Source organism: Carassius carassius, chromosome 36 (assembly GCF_963082965.1).
Source record: "Carassius carassius chromosome 36, fCarCar2.1, whole genome shotgun sequence".
NCBI lineage: Eukaryota > Metazoa > Chordata > Actinopteri > Cypriniformes > Cyprinidae > Carassius > Carassius carassius.
Window position 1 is genome coordinate 6,064,573 of NC_081790.1, and position 22,046 is coordinate 6,086,618.

The window sequence follows — 22,046 nt, forward strand, 5'->3', positions numbered from 1 at the left end:
TGTAAAGAAAAAAAAGGTAACTATACTTGCCAAAGTAAATGTGTACAGTATAAGGGAAAATGTTAACTTATTACATTCTAGAAATTAGTTAAATTGAGCATATATTTCTTTTCAAGATGCAAATCATAAAAAACACTGTCTAGCCTAGTCATCTTGACCTCCTGACACACACACACACACACACACACACAGACACACACACACACACACACACACACACACACACACAAACACACACACCCAAGTGCTATCTGTCTTGGCTGACTCCCTGTTCAGTCATCTATACAGCATTCCCTGCATTCTTCCCGTTTCCCTGATTTAGAAATGCACACCCTCCTTCCTCAGGATGTCCTGAACAACTGCTCCAGTATTTCTGATCTTACTTATCTTTGCATTCACCATGAGTAAACCGATTACCAATATTTTTCCCCCTTGAACAGCGGGTCTGTGCATGCCATGTGTCTCTCCAGTAAGTCACTTACACTCATCACTGACCCAGACAAACGCTTATTCATCTCATTAAATTAAATGAGATCTTCAAGATGGTGAAGATAGTAGATTTCAGAACTAAGGTCTGTCATGCATGCTTGTGGGTTTAACACCAACTGCACTGACATAATCAACTGAAGGCCTTTATTCAGATGTCCGTGGAGTTTAGGAAGCTTTTTCCACACAGCTGTCCGAAGGCATTCGCAGGCTGCACTGTGTGAACGGATTGTTATGCAAACACACTTTGACTCCCGAAAGAGTTTCTATTGTGCATTGTCTTCTCTCTTTTTCTCTCTTTTCTCAGAGAAGAGACAACAAAGTTCCCATATATCCTTTACAGACATGAGTACCAGGAAGAAGTGACTTGCCTTCCTTTATTGCAACAAACCCAGTGACCTAATTTCTCCAGTTTCTTCCTGTTTACTTCTCCATAACATCCAGGATGGGCCAAGATGTGCTGCTCTGCGTGTATTTTTTGGTGACCACCAGCATGCAAATAGTCAACATGCAAATACAGTCATGAATCAAAAGGGAGACCTTTACTAGTCCACACATTTACAACCAATTTGTTGTTTATTAATGTATACAGCCACATAAGAAGACTTTCGACCAATGGGATTTCGCTATGGGCGGGGCTAGATAGTGTAATGCTGCAAAGTTCAAAATCAAAGTGTCACAATCATGCCTTCTAACTTTGATTATCATGAAAGTGATTTATTGCTTCCTGTTTTAGAAATGGTTTTTGATCTGATCTGATGACCGTGTCATGAAAAAAGTCTTACAACCCATTATATTGACTAAGATAGAAACAATGGAGAGGAAAAGGATACATTCACAACTCAAAGAGCTTTTCCCATTCCGCACTACTGCAGTACTTTTCCATTCTTTCTCTATGTATATATGCATTAGATGGACATTTTTAACTTTTACCATACACTACTTTCGTTTGTAACACCATTCTAAAAAAATGTACAAAAAACCCAAATAAATAAATAAAGAGAACCTTGCTTTAAAAAAAAAAAAAAAAAAAACAAGCTTTCTGAAGCGCCATCCACTTAAGCATCTTTTAAGCCACTTTTAGCTCTGGCTAAATCAAATGCACACTTGTATTTTGACTTTTTAATGCTGCACATCAACATAAATGCACAGGAATCACAAACACAGAAAACTTTTTAATTGAACTCAATTTATAAACGGTTGGGCGTGTTTCATGCAAATGACTAACCTAGTGCACATGCTCGTTTAAACACTCCAGATTCATTCAAATTAGAACGTGGTTAAGAACCAATTGCAATGTGAAGTTCTCCTGTTCGCACAAATATTAAATAATTCGAACCCAAAACATAGATTTTTTTAACACTAATATACAGTATATGATGATTGGCTAAAATTAGCATATGAGTCCAACGGTGAATGGTCCTTCTTGATTCAAGCAGTAATGTTAGGATGTGTACAGACTTTAATATAGTTCTGCAGGGGGTTGCTTGATACTGTTGTCTGTTGTCAGGGAATCACCTCTGTTGCTGTGGCAAAAGAATGAGGCGGATTGTTTACAGTCACTTCCTAGTATGTTCCATTGAACTGCAAGCCATGCTTCCATGACTCCTGCAAACAAAACATATTTCACCTTCTCTGCTCTTTCTTTCCAAGTCTACAGAAGTGCTTACGAGCTCTAAGGGACGAACTCTGTCTCCTAGAGCTAATGTGGCATGAATGATTGATGCTGTTGCGTGGAAAGTTGCACTCTGAGTTCAGCGACACACTGAATCAATTCTTGTAGCAGTCATACCGATATCATATCACAATAGATTATTCAGCATTACGTCATTAGATTTTAGCTACTGCAGTTGCAGATCGTGACCTTCATGGAATGAAGGATTAGACAAACTCACAAACAGTCTGTTGTGTTCGGGCCAAATAATCTTAACTTGGATTTACAGCCCATGTCAGGGCTTACGTAATAAACACGTCTACATTAGTCAAAGCACATAAAACAATTTTAATTGCATACTGCGTGTAGTACGTCTAATTATAATTGCATTTAATTACAGTATGTAAATAAATCTGGTTGTGATCTGGAAAGCTTATAGTTTGATCGCAGTGAATCCTCTTCTTACGATAGCTGACGAAACCGAATAACGCAGAGATTTGGACTCACCGTCGTGATAAATATGAAACATAATTGACGGGAGTTTGATGGATTTCCTGTCCAACTGCCCAAGCAGCTTTCAGAAGATAACAGTCATTTGGAAACTACATTTTAGAAAGTCATGGAATAAATCCAGCACTTGATTAGCATGCAATGCATTTGAATCTGTGCTTTTTTATTATGGATGACTGAGAGAGTCAGTGCATCCATTTTTGCTCTAGCAGTTATGAGGCATAAACTCCCTCGGTTTATGTAAACTTAATAATGGCTTTGGGATTTATTTTCTCCTTTTTTGGGGAAAGAAAATTGCTTTTCTTAAAATGAATCACACTAGACTTGATAAAATGATTGAACATTTATATTATAATTTTTTTAATAATATCAAAAAAAGACTAAATAATTATAACCATTAATAAATAGAAAATTATGTAAAAAATAATAAATAATCCATTTAATTAAATATTTTTTCATTTAATAATAATTTAAACTACACACATGTATACAAATATCAGTATTAAACAAACATTATTTTTATTATTATTAATTATTACTTTTATTTTTTATTAAATTTATCCTGTCCAAATTCACTGCCGGTTAAAAGGTAAGTTTACTTGCTCAGATCCTAGTGTGGCGGTTCCTTGATGCTGATTACTTCTTTAATTGTCATTTATGTGACAGATGGGTAATCAAGTTATATCATAAAAGAAAAAAAAATATTATCTTGTAAACCACATGGCTTTTATTCACTCTTGCCAAAGGTGAGTGAACTGATTTGGTCATGTAGCGATGTAGGTCAGATAAGATGAACGATTGGCTAATCATGGTCCCTGCTCTCCACCAATCAGCTGCACAGATAACGCAAGCCATTGTTTCCATCAGTAAATCCAATCAAAGGCGCTATGTCAATCTCACACTTCTCTCTGGGAAAACATAATAGGAGATAAACCAAGTACTGTGGTGAAAGTGGAACCAGGGAGACTTCATGCTTATCAGGAGATTTGACCAATAAACAGGATTATTCTGTTGTCCACTGTTAGACATTTCTCATTCCCATTCCTACAAATAACACTTTTGGCAGAAGGCAGCCGAATTGGCTATATATATATATATATATATACAGAGCTATAGAGAGAGAGAGAGATGAAGGGAAATATTTAAAGATAATAGATAGATGATAATAGGTCTTTTACGATAATATTGGATCAAAGGTAAAGGGAAGTCTTCCTTGACAGTCCTCTAATTAAAGTCTTTAGGAGTCTGTCTCTGACTGAGGTGAAATAAAAGGGTCAGAGCTGCAGTCAGACAGTCTCTAGGTCAGTGTCTGTGTTTGAGGTATCCTGAGACTTTAACAACTCAAAACCCACACCATCTGCCACCGATGGGAAGACGGGCTCTTCTGAAGCGACTAGACAACCTGTCACGCCACAGGACTCTGACAGGAAGCAGAGTGCAGTTTCATGGGAATAACAAAAGCAATGAGACCTGAGGCCCTTGCCGGAGGATCTGCGCCAAAATCTAAACACTCCTCCAAAATAGAGCACTTATTTAAGGCAGCACTACTCCCTGAGAATGCAATTTCATAATGCATTACAAAAAGTGGATAAAATCTGAATTTTTTTATTCCATTCATTTTATATTTACACTTTGTTTGTTAGTAGTACTTTATTATTTTATGTACTGTGTGGCTCTTTCTGTGCATGTCTATGTTCCAGCGTCTTGTCAAATATGAGCTTGTCTGCTCTTTAATGTGAGTGACCTGAGCCATAAGATGACCCAAACCAGGTGGAACCAAACAAAAGGGCTATAGTGAGCAGCAATTACCTTCACATGCCTTCTCCAGAAACGCCCCCTCACCCTTAAATGCTCCATTATGTGCGTTCCCATCATTGACATTGTTAATCCCAAAGATCAACAGCCATTTTATTAACAAAACAGCCACATAAATAAGCCCATTGTTACGTGGGCATCAATTTGTGGTCGCGCCAACAATGCAAAGATACAGATAATGATTTACTTTCTTATGTTCCTCTCAAAAAGCATTATGAAACACCACAAATATTTGATTTAGATGCTCACAAAACACAAAGGAAGCACAAGGACTTGGCAGGAAAAAGGACAATTGCTGTATAGCATTGTTTGCACAGGATAGACATAACATATTTCATACATCCTGGTCGAGCTTGAACTCCTCTCAGCTACTATGAAGAGTTTTCAAAAGCCTAAAGGGAGCCGCTAAGAAATATTCATGGAGATATACAGCAAATATTAATGGGTTGCATAACACATGCTGTTAAGAGAGCATCTGAGGTTCTCGGAGACAGCTGAGATCTATCAACCCATCTGATGAAGAAACAGAAACTGGGACTGTTTCGAGGAAGAAAGCAGAGAATAATTGTTCATGAAATTGTCTAAACTCATAAATAATGTCCCACTCAGACAGACACAAAGGGCCCGAACGTGCTTATCACTACAAATAAAACCACTCTGGCATCTGTGAGCGCTCAAATTAATCTTCAGTTTACAGAAAATGACTTGCCTAAATTATTTATGTTGTCACATAAATGTGCAAATGCAGATTATGATACTTGTGGCAAATCTAGTAAACCATTCTAGCATCTCAAAAACTTCTCATCTGCAGCACTTTATAAATTAACAGCAGAATTACCTGATAGACACTCGGATATCCCAAATGGAGATAGTTGATGTCCAACCTGTTGCACCACCTCCAAGCAACCTATCCCAGGAAAGAGGCCTCTGAAGTGGGGAAGACTGGAAGAGGAGTGGGTCTTCCAGGAGACTATGGGCCTGCAGTCTTGAGGACTATGACATGGTCCACAGAGGACCAAGGAGGAGGGGTAGAAAGAGCCGAAGGGGAGGAGAATCGAGTACACCCACCTCTCTCTCTTCCTGACTAACAATAGAGAGCTTCAACAGGCCCAGGAGCTCTTACAAGAGAAGAAGAGAAAAGCGGCCCCTTCTCCAGAGAGTCTGTCAGTCAAACATTTGAAGAAATCTTTTCAGAGGATATTTCTATTTTTATGAAGGCGGTGTGTGGTGGCTGTTTCTAGCATATCTTTTAAACTAGTCCTTATGTTATCTAAATGACCCACTTAAGTACTGATATGATAACTAGACAACATATTTAATAAATCCAACAAACACTTTTTTGCTTTGTTTTTATACGGTTTGATTAGTTGTCATTAGACTTTTTTTTCTCCATATACATTTGTGGACGTATTACCATTTAAAAGTGTGGTAATGCTTTACTTAAAGCCTTTATGTATAATGGATTGTAATAGTCGTTTTAACGCATTATTTATGACTAATGAACTTTTTTGTATTGCATCGTACAATCTCCTGAACTATTATAACCACAGTTAGTACATTATAACACTTATCGATTCATTGTTACACAATGCATTTTCAGTTTGGTTATAATTATTTACAGCAAGATGTAATGTGTTAAAACACATATTATGAATAATTATAATGCATTATACCCTTTAAGGTACGTTATACATGAAGTATATCGGTATAGTGTTATCAAAAATGTTTTGTAAAGAAAGAAAGAAAGAGAGGGAGACAGAGAGGAAGAGAGAGAGAGAGAGATCAATTCATTATTTTTAATAATTTGTTTATTTTATGTGTAACAATGTTGAAAATCTGTTATCTTTATGCATTTTAATTTTTTATTGCTTAAGGTTTTTATCCTTATAAAAAAAAACTTTTTATAATATTGTACACCTTGTTTTTAATGGTGCTATATAAATATATAAATAAATAAAACATTTTAAGTATTTTTTTTTAATGTGGGATAATGTACAGTACAATCATTATTACAGTCATTATTGCTAAATAACACAGTGAGTGGGCTATACAAGACCACTGTGTGTATTGAGTACTGATCAGTTTATTTTGCAGTTTCGACCTTTACTTATCAAACAAATACTTTAAATACTTCACAGGGATCATTGAAGAGCAGTTGTACATGTCTCAGGACAACGTTCTCACTAGGGCGTGCTGATTAATTGATTCCTTCAGAAATCAGGAGGTCAGAACACTACACAACTACTACATTATCATCGTTACCCAGAAACATCAATGAAGAACTTTCTACTCTTAAAGTTTGTGTAAGATAACACAAGGTTAAAACAGAGCACGCTGATGATGGTGCTGCCTTCACACAACACAAGCAGAACCAACACAGTCGCTATTCCAACAGTGGATAAATGCTTTGACTCTCTTTGAACAATGAATGAGCCTCATATCTCCATCTCCTCTGGTGCATGTCCGGGGTCTGGTTTCAGTGCCCCCCACAGAGCTATGAGGAGAAATTGGGAGACGGGGTTTATCTGATCCACCATCAACTCATGGACTCATATCAACAGGCTCCCATCATGCAATGTGGCTTCATCTTAGCCCATTCGATAGCCATTGAGACTGAGATTGAAAAGACCAGGTCAGGGCAAAGGTGAAAGGCTACACTAGTTGTTCAGCTCTATAAATCTCAACCGGAATAGCTGCCACCCTAAAAGACGACCACAGGCACTGACGTTACAACATGACACCACTTAGTGCACTTCAATGCGTCTTAATGATAGGGGGAGTATGCTGTGCAGTGTATGGTTACGTGATGGCCAGGTTCATGACTGTAACTCAGTACTAATGTGAAAGTAATCTCGTCTTGCATATAAACCACCCTAAAGTGCGCAGGAGACCAGACATACAGACTCACCTGTGAGGACAGACTCCAATTGCTATTGTAGAGGAGCTGAAGTAGACGTCCTGCTCATTTAGATGAAATTCGATGCAACTTCTGAGCCATACTGAGAATATGTAGGGTTTTAAATGTGATATATGTCATTTTTGTTATGTAAAAATACTTTTATTTGAGTGCAGCTTTGGGGCAGGAGTATATACAACAAATTTGTTTGAAAACAATGGATCCTTTTTGACATTTTATTTTTAAGCGGAAGTCAAGGTAGTTAGGTAGAGTGTTATTTTAGTATCTTTTATAGATACTATTATATTTTGTAATAATATTTAGAAATTTTTACTATATAATTACGTTTTTATTTATGTTTTTAATTTCCATTTAAGTAATTTTACTGTGTATTATTGTCATTTTTGTAGATCTACTGTATCTATCTATACATTATATATATAATATATAATATAATTATAATTAATTTAATTTGATATATATATATATTATATATATATTATATATATATACACACACACACACACACACACACACAAACAGTATTTAGTAATTTTTAGTTCAGTTTTAGTAATTTTAGTTATCAATAATCAAGCTACACTAAATTAGCCGAACAGATAAAAAAATATTTTAATATTTAATATTTTAAAAATATTTAATTACATAAATATTCTAACTACAAAAAATAAAACAAAATAAAATAAAATGAAAAACACATCAAACAGAAATATAGGAACTCTTCTGTTTAATGATTCAAACCAGTCCGTTCAAAAGAATCAATCCAAGTAAATCAACTCCCTAAAATGAATCAGAATTCTGTGAGCTACTGTTTCCAAGCTTTATCAGAAATATGTTCAATTGTGTCTCAAGTATAAAGGTCAAATTGACAAATGGTCAATTCTCTCGGTGCTCGCATTGTAATCTAAAATAGCCTCTGTGTCTCAGTTCAGGTCAGAACCAACTCAACATTAGTCTGCCTGAGATGTGAGTCCTATTACACTGTATAAAATGTATTATGGCTATTACAGTGCACACCGAGTACTATCAATATTATGAGGGTCTGTAGCACAGAAGTAATGCTGAATTGCTCGAAGTTTGCTGATCGGTCAGATACAGACTAGAAACCACATAAGGAGGAAGTAAATTAATGACTTAAACTGGGGAAAACAACAAATGTGGCATATTCAATAGGAAAACAACACTACAAAGGCTTAAAATGTGACCTTTATGATCAATAGTCATATGGGTGCTTGCCAGAGCAATAATTAATGTGAGTATACTCAGGTTTCATTATGTAAAGCTAACATTTAGTGAATGCTAATAAACCAGTTAAAAAATAACAACCAAAGCAATGGCCCAGTCTCTCAACTCTTTCATCCAGGCTGCTTAATAAAGCCTTAGCGATTTTAATGGACAGACGGTTGGTTTAGGCCGGTACACAGATGACACCTGCCCTGGTTTGAATAGCAGGACGCGAGGTTGCAGTGGAGGTCTGTGGCTCACAGGAATGATTTATGGCCACAGTCACCAGTCCCGTAGTAAATCACACAGGTTACAGAGCACAGGTAATTGAACCAAATAATACATTCACTCCACTGGGCACGTCTACCTATGATATATTCAATTACTACAAGATCTCATCCTACCCCCAGCTCTGTCTGTTCAGATGGCCACAAGCCTGAGTTTAATATTAGTGAATGTCTTCCACGCTATATGTGCCTTTTTCTTTGCCTGAAGGGTCTGACGAAGAGTTATGTTGTTTGAAGTCTGACACACCTGTGGGAGAGATTTATATGGTGGTGTAGTTGCTGATAAGGAATGAGATAATTGGGACCTTGACTCATGAAACTGGTGGAAAATTGGGGCTACCAATAGAAAAACACTCTAAAATCAATACACCACAAAGTCACAATTGAAAAACAGGTGAAACTGAGTGTTGCTACATGAGGAAAAAACATAGTCATTTGTCTGTATTTATTTAATAAGAAAAAAGAAAACAAATTAAATTAAATTAAATCAAATAAAAAAAAGTATATTTAATATTGCTAGCTTCGTTTCAGTTCTTCGGAAGAGACTCCTGTTTCCCACTAACAGGTAGACTGAACATAATCCCTGTATTACAGATGGGACTTTCTATAGGAAACCCGGAGCTGAGTCCTGCACGCTAACGCACGAAACACCTGTTACAGCACATGCTGTGTCAGTTACTGATGAATCCCCTGAGATGGCATTCTCAAAGCATAGCCAGAGGGATAACTCTATGCTCCACTCACTTTCGAAAAATTTCATATGAACGGTTAGTCGTTTGTTAGAATTCCAGACTCGAAGTATATATAGCAATGCTCGCCTAATCAAAATCAAAGAAACACACATAATGACACAAGTTAGAGTGCATGTGAACACTTGTACTTCCTGCGTCCCGGTTATCATTTTCCATTCGCCATCGGCAGAGTCAAGTAAAGCACAAGCTGTCCTAAACCCCTCTACGCAGCTCCAGAGATCATTATTCACACGATCATAAACATTTCATTTCTGCACTGCTCTCGAACATTTCCATTTCCGAGATCAAATTCCTTTGTAGAGCCTCGAGCAACAATCTGACACTGCAAGCATCAATCTCTCAGACAGTTTCCAATGCGTCCCATCGCTACCCTGATATACAACGTCAAATCAATATGAGACACAAATATCTGAGATATTTCCAGCAACACAGCCGTGTTGCATTGTGCATGTGAAATAATGTGATAATTTATAATTGATCAATGTCAACATGACACTTGAAGGCAGAAGTGAATGTCAATGTACACACTGGTGCTGATAGGCGAATGCCTTGAGCAAACACACTGATCAAATCATTATTCCTCTGGAGACCAAACACTGGACTCAATATCTGCTGTCAGGCAACAGACACAGATTGAGGAGAATTTCAGTATCAATCAATGCCAACAGTATCTTTTCAACGTCAAGCACTGAAATACGAAACTCTGCAATATCTTCAGGAAAGCAGCAAAATGTAATATTTTTTCAGTCATAAATAACACTGATCTAGAGGCATCAGCATCCAAATGAGAACTTCAAATGTTTTATATAATGCAGTGTGCATACATACATTACATAAGAAAATGTAAAAAAAATTATCAAACACACACATAGACATATATATGCACATAGATAGATAGATAGATAGATAGATAGATAGATAGATAGATAGATAGATAGATAGACAGACAGACACACACACACACACACACACACACTCTCTCTCTCTCTCTCTCTCTCTTTGGCGGACGAGTGGCTCTGCTCTGATTATTATGACAGTCCTCATGCAGCGTCTGGCTCAAAAGCGTTCAGACAGCTGATAAGAATGTTTGTATTGTAAGCCTTTACCATCCCAGATCCTGCCTGTTTGCTCTGGCAAAGCTGTTGGCCCATGCAAGCTGCCAGAATGAAGAGCTCGCAGAGAACAGATGGGATTGTGGGATTGAGAAAAGCAGAAAGATAGGGCTTAGATAGAGCTGCTGAGAAAATGCTGATGAGAGTCGATTTGGGCTTTAGGACTTTAGAAAACACCCTGTAATGTCATTATCTCATTCTCTCTCAGCAAGATCTGGGCAAAAACAAGCACACGGACACCCCGAAACACCCCGAACACACACATACAGCACACTTTTTGTTCCACACTGACAGGACTGGACGTTTAGAAATAATGGTTTGTTCAAATGAGATTTTTATCAATCTCACCATAAGATAATTAAAAGGGAAACACAATGAGATTAAAGTTGTACTTATGACATCATTCATCATTCTAGGTCAGAAGCCAACCAGTTGTGCAGATGCTGAGGTCACATGACACCATCTTTAGAAGCAGCCAAGTGCTCCACGTGACCTCGTGACTCTTGGCTTTGACTCCGAATGAGAGTTTAGAGGTGTGAGGTTACCAGCCCTGTAACTTAACATCTCTTCACATCATAAACCTGACAAGAGATAAAAGACAGGGATATAAAAGAGAGGAAGGGTGAGAAAGAGAAGACAAAGGGACATCGCTGTCTTAGATCAATGGATATCTTCCTCAGATCACAGTCTGACATCCACCATATCCTCTCCATCCAACCATCTTATAATATAGAAAACCTATCAGTATTTGGATAAAAGTATAAATCTAGGGTTATGTTTTAAATTTGGGTTATCTTGACATTTTTATCTTGACATTGTATTTAATAATACTAACTTTACCATATATTTAATATTATTAATAATATAGTCATGAATATTTTAGCTTTAATGTAAATATTACATTACAATGATACATTTTTCAATATATGTAAACATTTTTTTTTAATAATTAAATATCATTTGTATCACTCTGTAGTGTTTCTCACAGCGAGTGTCATGTGGGGTGCCCAAATCCACTGTAATTGAATTTTTTAGGCGAGAATGTACTTGTTTGTACTTTAAATATGTGGTTTGTTAATAAAGATAACGCCTATTTGAAAAATTGATTTAATGTTTTTTGGACATATGAGCTCCAGGATGCAAGCGGCCGTTCAGCGTATATAAACCTGCCGACAGCGCCTCTCCTCAGCCAGATCTTCTGGAATTTACCACTGGCTCTGATGTCTCTTTAGTGGTTAAACATGATATATAATTAGTTTTGGGAAAATCTAATGGGCAGTCTTTGCTCTCATTAATCTATTATTTGTTCCAAAGCAAACTGTTTTGGCTGAGGGCAAAATCTCATTTTAATAAGTTTATATTTTACATAGTAACTTTAATGATGTATATCAGAGAGCTGCCTTTGCACTTTTGACAGAATTGCTAAAACAACTTTTATGATTGCTGCTGTTGTTTATTAAATATAATAATATTTTATATAAATAATATCAGTATTTAATAATAATATTTAGTATTGGGTGTGTGTGTGTTCATGATGGTGAGTTTAGTTATATTATTCCACCATTAGATGGCGACAAGAGACCGTTTTATGAGTCACCAGTAATGACTTTTATATTGAAAGAGACTGAAACGCAGTAGTAAACAAGGAACAGTGTTGCCAGACGTATGATAATTATTGTATTTGTTCGATAATTTTGACCACTGTACAATGTATGATCAATAGCGAAAAATAAAATAAAATAATAAAAAATATGTACGATAATTTCTGAATTTTGTAACACTTCGAGCACTATGGTGTGGTCCAAGACGGCATGAATATACACCCTCCCAACATCTGGCAACCCACTGGCTTCCCATGACAGCGACTTAGGTATTTATCTTTTTAAAAAACGTTGTTTCTCAAGATAAATAGTTGTATTCTGTACATCTGACTCGTGTTTGATCATTTTCTTCTAAATACAACCATTGAGCTTCTGGTATGATACCTGGATGTTTCTAATCTGGCAACACTAGCAACTGTCTTTTAACAACAGCTTGAAAGAATCAGCCAACAAATGAATTCAGCCCTATCATTAGAATTTGCCCTTACAGATGAAAGGATACTACGACAAAGAGTCTATCACTTTCCTCAGAAGGCATTCAAACGAATGATTTATTGTGAATATGAGATTGAGCTTAAGAATGAACGCTGTAAGAGATGAAGATAACCACGATCGCTCAGTCCATCTCTCTCTCTCATAACACTCTACTCCACATAATACACTGCTTTTAATATAGTAATACAATAAACTTTTAATTAAGCAACTCAACGTTCCTTTGTTACCTGTTCTAAAGTAACGTCTTCGAATTAATAACGGATGATTCAGGAAGGAAGTAGTTCTGCATTCAAGTTATTTTTTAAGACACTCAGTGGTTGTTGTATAAACATATATAGATATATACATTCTTCATAAAAAAAGCCTCTTTATTGGCTCCCATTTATGCAACTGAGTTATTAAAGATTTCATTTGAGATTGTTCTCTCCTGCAGGCTGTCTGTGACAAAAAGAAATATATATATATATATATATTTAAACAGTGCGGCTTTTCACCCCTTCTAATAATCCCACGCTGAGACTGCTTAAGCAAATGTCATCATTTCTGTTGAGTTCTGCAGTTGATGGATGACCGCTGCAATTTCAACATCGCATGTCACTGCGACCGCTAAACATCCTTGTAACTGGATGTTATTGTTGCAGGCCTCACAAGGGTCGTTGACAGGGGAAGTAGTTGAACCTTATCTGAACCAATCACAGCCTCCGCTCTGACATTATGACAAATTCCATTCAGTCCTATTCAATTACTTTCTCTCTTTCCTGTCTCATCAACTCCGACAGTTCAAATGTCAGTAAAATCTCTGCAGGACAGCGCAAACCCTCAAAAAGTGTTGACGGCTCTCGCTAGGGGATGAGAATTGTGAAATCTGCTAATCTAATGTTAACTGCATCTCTTGGGGCTGGATTTATAAGACAGGTCTGTCTGCAACAACAACCAGAGAGCAGAGGAAAGACAGCAGACATGCCTTTGTGTCTTTCTCACCTACATTCACTGAAAAATCATCTTACATTCTCGCCTAATGGTCCTTTAGACATAATGTTCACCTTTGAGCTATCAGGAGCCAGAGGTTTTAACATTGTTGTGCAATAAACAGAGCTGGCTAATGTCATCGCTGGACCTGCATTATCGTTAATCCACCTTCGGAGATTTGGACAGTCTCCATTATGTGGGCTGGAAATGCACAATTATCCAGATGCATGACTGGGAAAGTTATTTCTACGTACAGTTGATATAGCAAAGTAGAGAAATGCAGACCAAGTGTTTATGAACAAAACTTTCAAATATAATGTTTTTCATATTGTCATAATAACCATATATAATTAAATATGCAATAATTCACATATTTAATGAATAATAATACTGTATATATATGCGTGCGTGTGTGTGTGTCATAATCATATAGAATTAAATTATATCATATATTACTCAAATATAAAAACTATTTTGTATTGAATATTTTAACTAAATATTTATAAAATATATGTATTAAATAAAAATAAGATATTTATTGAAACAATATATTGTTATAATATTTATCATATTGACCATATTCTGCACCTTTACAGCAAATTATTTCCCCCTTTTAAAATGAATAAAGTTTTCATGAAGTAAAAGAAGTAGTAATTCATTTCAACATGACCTTCTCTTTGAGCCTTGGAATTAAGCCGGCTGTTTTAGTTGCTGTACCTCATTTGTGAATGACCTCTGTTATAATTGGCTACCATCTTTGCATGCAAAATAAGTAATAATTCCTGGCCAACTTGCTAAATCCCAGTGTTTCTATATAAATGCGTGCTAAAATGAACTGTTTTGTAGCTTATAGTTTCCAGAAACAGTCTGGTTGGATATTAGAGATCAGAAGAATTTTCCACAGTATGGCCTTTTTAATCTAGCAGAGCTACAGTGATGCATGAGGAACCATTAGAGAGCATTGACACCCCAAAGTGCCACGTCAGCTCTTCAGATAACCTTAAAGAGAGGAACGCACGAAGATAAGCAAAGAGAGCCAAAAGACATCTTTTTAAAAGCATCTGACTTGGCTCCAAATCGCTCAGAGAATGAAGCACTAAACCACAGCGCCAGAATGACAACCGAGAGCAGGCAAGAGATCTCCCTAAAGCTGTTCCTTTCATCTTTCTTATTCATGAAAGCAAATAATCATGCAGAGAACACAATTGAAAACACACAGCTAATGGATATGACAAGCAATATGAGTCTGGAAGAAGTCAGGCATGAATATGCTTTTTAAAAAAGTCGTTTTTTAATCCAAAATACAGCAAAAGCAGTAACATATTGTGAAATCTTTTTACTTTTCAAAATAACTGCTTTCTATATGAAATTTAAAATTGAATTTATTCCTGAGATTTCAAAGCTGAATTTTAGTATCATTACTCCAGTCTTCAGTGTCACATGATCCTTCAGAACTCATTCTGCTGTAATTTGGATCAAAATAAAGAAGAGAATTGTTAAAAAAAATCTTACTGTTTAAAAAAACAGTTGGTGTGTGTGTATGTGTGTATATATATATATATATCTGCACCGGAGCTCCCCAGGGCTGTGTTCTCTCCCCACTGCTCTTTTCCCTGTACACTAATGACTGCACATCTAAGGACCCCTCTGTCAAGCTACTGAAGTTTGCAGATGACACCACACTCATCGGCCTCATTCAGGACGGTGACGAGTCTGCTTACAGACAGGAGGTTAAAGAGCTGGCTGTCTGGTGCACTCTCAACAACCTGGAGCTTAACACGCTCAAAACAGTGGAGATGACTGTGGACTTCAGGAGAAACCCCCCTGCACTCCCCGCACTCACCATCATGAACAGCTCTGTGACTGCAGTGGAGTCATTCAGGTTCCTGGGCACCACTATCTCTCAGGACCTGAAGTGGGACATTCACATTGACTCCATTGTGAAAAAGGCCCAGCAGAGGTTGTACTTCCTTCGCCAGCTGAGGAAGTTTAACCTGCCACAGGATCTGCTGAAACAGTTCTACTCCACCATCATCGAATCCATCCTCTGCACTTCAGTAACTGTCTGGTTCAGCTCAGCTTCTAAATCGGACCTCAGAAGACTACAGAGGGTAGTCCGGACTGCTGAGCGAATCATCGGTTCAACTCTCCCATCTATTCAAGAACTGTACTTATCCAGAGTGAGCAAAAGGGCTGTTAAAATCACTCTGGACTCCTCACATCCCTCCTCACTGATTCACTCCCTCTTTGAACTGTTGCCATCTGGTCGACGCTACAGAGCACTGAGCGCCAGAATGACCAGACACAGGAACAGTTTCTTCCCTCAGGCAATCCATCTTATGAACAGCTGATACACACTGAACACACTACACTTTATATTTATATACACATACACTTAATTTATCTAACACACATACTTAGTATACACTTAAATTTTGCACATAATATACATGTACATACAAAACTGCATTTTTGTAATATACCTGCCTACAATTGTCAATTTGTATATTGTCATTCCTTGTCTACTTATTTCTATTTTTTGTATTTTTATATTCTTTTATTATGTGTTTTATGTTCTGTCGCTGTCACTCTGTTGTACTGCGGAGCTTCTGTCACGAAAACAAATTCCTCGTATGTGTAAACATACCTGGCAATAAAAGCTCATTCTGATTCTGATTCTTCTGATTCTGATATATATATATAAAGTACACTATTTTATAAAGCTTAACACTTGATGGTTTTGAAATAAGTCATAGTAAACTGCACAGTAAGCAATCACATTACAAATAAAACTGATTTATTCTCCTCCCCTTTCTGTTTCGTCCAATAAAAAGCCCCCTGACAGACAACAGGCTCCGTGTACATGCCACCCACCTGGGTTGTAGTTTAAGTCCATGCTGGGACGGGAGCTCTATTTATCCAGCACAAGCTCCGTCCTGCTCTTACATCTGTGTATTTCTCAATGTTTCTCTTCTCTCATCCGGTTTTAATCAGCATGATATTCACTGCGTCTGAGCTTAAAGAGTCAAAGCATCACTGGTCAACAGGTTCTCGTGCGTGTGCAGATCCCGTGGTGTCTAGCACAGTGTCTTTGGCTAGGATGGTATTCAGTGATGCATTGTGACGATCTAGCGGAAGGCGAGCAGGAGAGCTTGGCTCATAAATCATGACTGCTAAGGCTCTTAGGGGTCCCGGCCTGGCCTGTAATTTGACGATCGAAGAGCGGGCACTTGGCCAAACAGCTCGGCCCCATACCATGCTCTATAAATACAGACAGAGCTGCTACCGGTCACTACAGCGAGGAAACTAATTCCTCTAGTTCCTTTTCCTGTTGCATTTTGATCTCTGAAAAGCTTTTAAAATCCGCTAATTTTGAAAAAGGAATGATGTGGATGCTCTTTTCAGTGGAAAGTGAAATAACACTCAAACAATGACAGAAAAGCATGATAAAAGTAGGTCGTGCAATTTGTTTGACATTATTATTTGGTGTGACATGTCTTCACATGCCATTTTATTTGGAGCAGAGATGAGGATTTTTAGAGAATAATGATTTAGAAATAAATGAACAAATATGTATATATTTATTTATACTATTTTATATGTACTAGTGAATAACTATATAATTAATAAAAAAAGTAAATATTCAATATGTATAATTAAAAATAAAACAGGAAAATAATAATCAAATATTCAACTTGCACACATGCATAAAATACACAAATAAAACAACCAAATATATTTGTCAATAAAAACTAAATACATAAATAAATATCTATCATGTATTGTTAAATAAAATACATGTTTTTACAAAAGTAAAGAATAAAAACATAATAAATAAATTAATAATGCAACCACACATATATTTAAAATCAAAAACATAAATGATCTATGTTTCATGTATTTATGAATAAATGTATATTTAATTCATGTTTATTTATAGATATATAATAATAAAAACAGCAAATAAATATTTTACATGCATACATAAATACATGATGAATAGATAACAAATAATTTTGAATAAATAAAAATTGAATAAATATTTAACGTAAGTATTTATTGATAATTAACAAAAATAAATGAAAAATATATAGATAGATATTTAAAATGAATGAATGAATATGAATGTATATATGTGAGTGAATGAATGGCATTTTAGGAGCTTAAGTCGAATTTGTCCCCATTCACTCATTCTAAGCAAAAAAGCTTTTTACTGATGTTATTATATGTCTGTGAAATGACATGAGGGTGATTTATAAAGACTGTTCCTTCACGTAAACGTTACACAAATAGCTTTAGCATCCACTGACCCAGCAGTCAATGACAGTCTATGCCAGTTTAGATCACTGACACTGTGTGAAAACTGCTCCATGTGCAACCGCAGTGTGTATTCTGCTTATATCTGCTCTGCTGGATATGTCAGAGGTGCAAAACGGCTCTAGAATGTTCCCTAGAGTGTCAACACTGTGTTCACTTACACATGAACTATAGATGTTGAAGCTAAAATTAATATAAATGCTTAACCTGATCTGAGCTGGTGTGTGTTTGTGAGAGGCAGAAAGAACATTTAGAGGGGCTTGAAGTTTGCTATGACAGCCAAACATCCTCTCCGTTACCAGGTTATGTAAGTGTCTGTGTTTCCCGTTTTGTCTATGGAATCTGTATGCCTGCTCACACACACACACACACACACACACACACACACACACACACACACACACACACATATACACAGTCACTCTTTATAAATACACAAACTCTTCGCCTGTGGACAAACGCCAGAAATGTGCGACGTAATTCACAAACACAATCACACATTTCATCCTGCAGGATGAATATTAAAGCAGTTTCGCAACAGTAACCAATGGGGTGGAGCTTCACAAAGGGCCAATTTGCATTAACATTTGAATTTATTTTGATAATGCATTGAGAAACAGCACAGACACTGAATCTTAAAGTAGAATGACCTACTGTGTTTATGGCCTCGGGTCTGTCTGTGGCTGGAGCTTTACTTCATAGAGCTGAAGATGAGAAAGAAGCCCAGAGGAAAAAAGAGCTAGACCTTGAGAGAGACAGAACAATGGCAAACTCATTTTCCTTTCCTCTGTCTTTTCAATCATGCTGAGCACAAAAGACATATCCCACACCAGGAGCATTCTGGGATATCTGCTGTTCCCTCATGTTATTGCGGCTGCTGTTTTCAATCTTGGGTGGAATCAATCATTTCCTGTGACGAAGAGCCTTCTCACAACTTCAGCCATATTAGATAAAGGCCTCAAGTACCACACAGTTCCCTCTATAACCCTCAGTATCCACCATTCAGAAAGATGGTTTGTGATTTTAGTTTGAACATGCTTTAATCTAACTCTTTCGTGCTTGCTGAGCGGAAAAATTTTACAGTAATAACTAAAACTAAAAACTAAAACTTAATATATATATAAAAAAACTATAGACATATAAAAAATATTACATAAATCACTAATACTTTAACTAACAGACCCAAACAAAATTACTAAATGAATGAAAACAGAAAATACAAAAATGTATTTTAATTCAAACTATTAACAAAAAAATATTTATCAAACTTAAATAACACTACAGTAGACCAGTGTGACAATTTCTGAACTTTTATTACATTATTTTAACTAAAACCTCACTAAAACCCTGTTTATAGGATCATTCCTTCATAGCTAAATAAATAAACTTAAAAAAAACTATGCATTCAAAAATACCCAAAACTAATACAAATTACAAAAAAAGACAAAAAAAAAACTATTAACACTATTAATCTACTAACAATGCAGCAGACCAATATGACAATTCCCAAACTTTTATGACATAATTTGAACTAAACCCCAGCTATTAAAACCCAGTTTATTTCTTCATAACTAAATAAATAAACTAAACCTTGAAAAACTCAACATGTTTTTAAAAAAGAAAAATTAAAAATAATACAAATAAATCTAATAACACTGCAGCAGACCAATACGACAATTTCTAAACTTTTTTTGACCTCATTTTAAATAAAAACTTGATTAAAATCCTGTTTATTGCATAATTTCTTCATAACAAAAAACAAAACAAACAAACAAAAAACTTAATAAAAACATAATATAAATGACAAACAAAATACTAAAATGAAATAAGAAAACATAAAAATAAGACCTAATTCAAAATATTGACAAAAATATGATTGTATATCAATAATATTTAAATAACACTACAGCAGGCCAATATGACAATTTCTGAAAATGTTATGACCCTAATTTAACTATTAAAACCCTGTTTTTTGGTAATTTAACAAGTGCCGATATATGTTGCTGTATGGGTTCTTTGTATCAGAACATAAACCCTTAAAAGGATATGTGTTCATAAATATTAATTAGTATTAGTATTAGTTATTAAAAACTGTCCTGTCATCTCCATAGGATATTGTGTGTTAGCAAAGCCCATTTTCACACTCAAAAGAAGCTTGGTTCTAAAGCATTCAAATGTCATTATATAAAGACAATATTCCTATGATCAAGATCCGCCGATTCTGACATCTGGAAATCATAAAACACTCAGTAAAAACGGCTGACATATAGATGTGAGGAAAAATAAAGCTCATATCACCATTTCCTCTGCCAAGACGAGTCCGGTGAACTTAAACACACATCAGAGGGTATTTATGGTGTGTGAGAGCTCGTGATGACAGAGAGCATTTGAGTTCCCTCTCAGCCTGTCCCGGACCTCGTTCCCTGACCTAAATCCTGAGCTGAACAATTAAAACGTTTGCGTCAGTGAAATTCAAGAACTGTTTCCAGCATTTTTGAACTCACTTTTAATTATCTAGCTGTTTTACAGTTTAAGAAATCGGTGGCAAATTTGTATAAGTTTGGATGATCTCTTTTGCACATTTTTGTATGGTCAGCTTAAAGGGATACTCCACCCCAAAATAAGAAATGTCATCATTAATCACATACCCCCATGTGTTCATTTACAAGAATCATCCAAAAGAAACAATTTTCATTCAAATGCTACATATGAGAGAAAGGACCATTTATAACAAACTGATTTACTACATTGAATCAGACTTTCAAATGCTTCGTATGAGAGAAAGAATCGTAGAATTAACTGATTCAATAGAATGAATCAGACTTTCCAGAGCTACAATTGCTTTTCCCTATAAGTTTACCAGACAGGTGCGTTCACGACGTTTCTAGAAAATATTTAAAACTACTAAAAGCACTCTAACCCTGAAAGAATACATAACCCTTTTAATAAGAATCAGTGAGACACAAGTGTCTACTGAGAAAGAATCTATCTGTGATATGAATCCCTCAATTTGTCCCTGAGCTACACTGGTCTCAGTCAGGTCCGAGATTGTGCTATCAGCACCCCCACACTTCTGACTTAAGAAATATCAGTTCCTGGAGCCGTGACAGCTCTCACACGAGACCAGAGGCTTCTGAAAGACCAAGACACACGAGGGATTAATCAGACTTGAATGAAGTGAACGATGAAACAAATCAAGTACAAACTCTTCTTTGGGTCCCCCAGGCTACGGCGTGAGAGATGAGGGGACGAGGAAAACACGGCGTGCGACAACATGATTCAGTGAATGAGCGCCATCAATCACACACTTCAGAGGACGGAGGAACAGCGGGGAAAACAGACTGAACGCAAGAATGAAAACAGCAGGAGAGCTCAGAGAATTCAATGAACACACACACACATAGATGTCGGCCATCACAGCTGGGCCCCAAAAAAAAAACGTTTTATTCTAAGCAGTTCCTTAATTTGCACAAATCCATCGAAGAAAGTTTGAGCTTCAGTGCATAAGGATCTGAACAGACTTCTGAAAACATAAAACCTGCTTTATCAAAAACATGTTATGTTTAGACTGGAATACACTTTAAAAAATGTTTTAAACAAAGATTATTAGAAAGTATTATTACTATTTTAGTCTTTTAACTGCAAAATGTCACATCTAATTTAATATTTTATTTGCTCTCTTTGTAATTATTTGTGCAATTTACTAGCATTTTTCTGAGTTTTTTTTTTTTTTTCTCTTGACATCATTCACAAAAGCAGTGTTTTAAGTTGGATGATGTTACAAATATGGGATATTTTCAAACACAATGCCCTTTATGCCACCTGACAGATTTATGTGGAGAGGCTGAAAGAGACATAAAGATGATAGACTGGTGTTCAATTACTTTATCAAAGCAGATTGAATGTATAG

General features: G+C 36.2%; 1 protein-coding gene across 3 annotated transcripts in view; it reads right to left on the reverse strand.

The window, feature by feature from the left end:
- Positions 1-22,046, reverse strand: part of LOC132116997 (rho GTPase-activating protein 24-like) — an 84,928-nt gene that overhangs the window by 21,479 nt on the left and 41,403 nt on the right. The window contains exon 1 of one of the 3 annotated variants that reach the window (XM_059525963.1): positions 16,694-16,854. The exons of 1 other annotated variant lie outside the window; for it this stretch is intronic. In XM_059525963.1, coding sequence (XP_059381946.1) covers positions 16,694-16,715 — 22 coding nt within the window. In that variant the 5' untranslated portion in view covers positions 16,716-16,854. Of the gene's footprint in view, positions 1-5,303; positions 5,431-16,693; positions 16,855-22,046 lie in introns of those variants that run through there. One more of the 3 variants, XM_059525966.1, reaches the window with a different exon arrangement.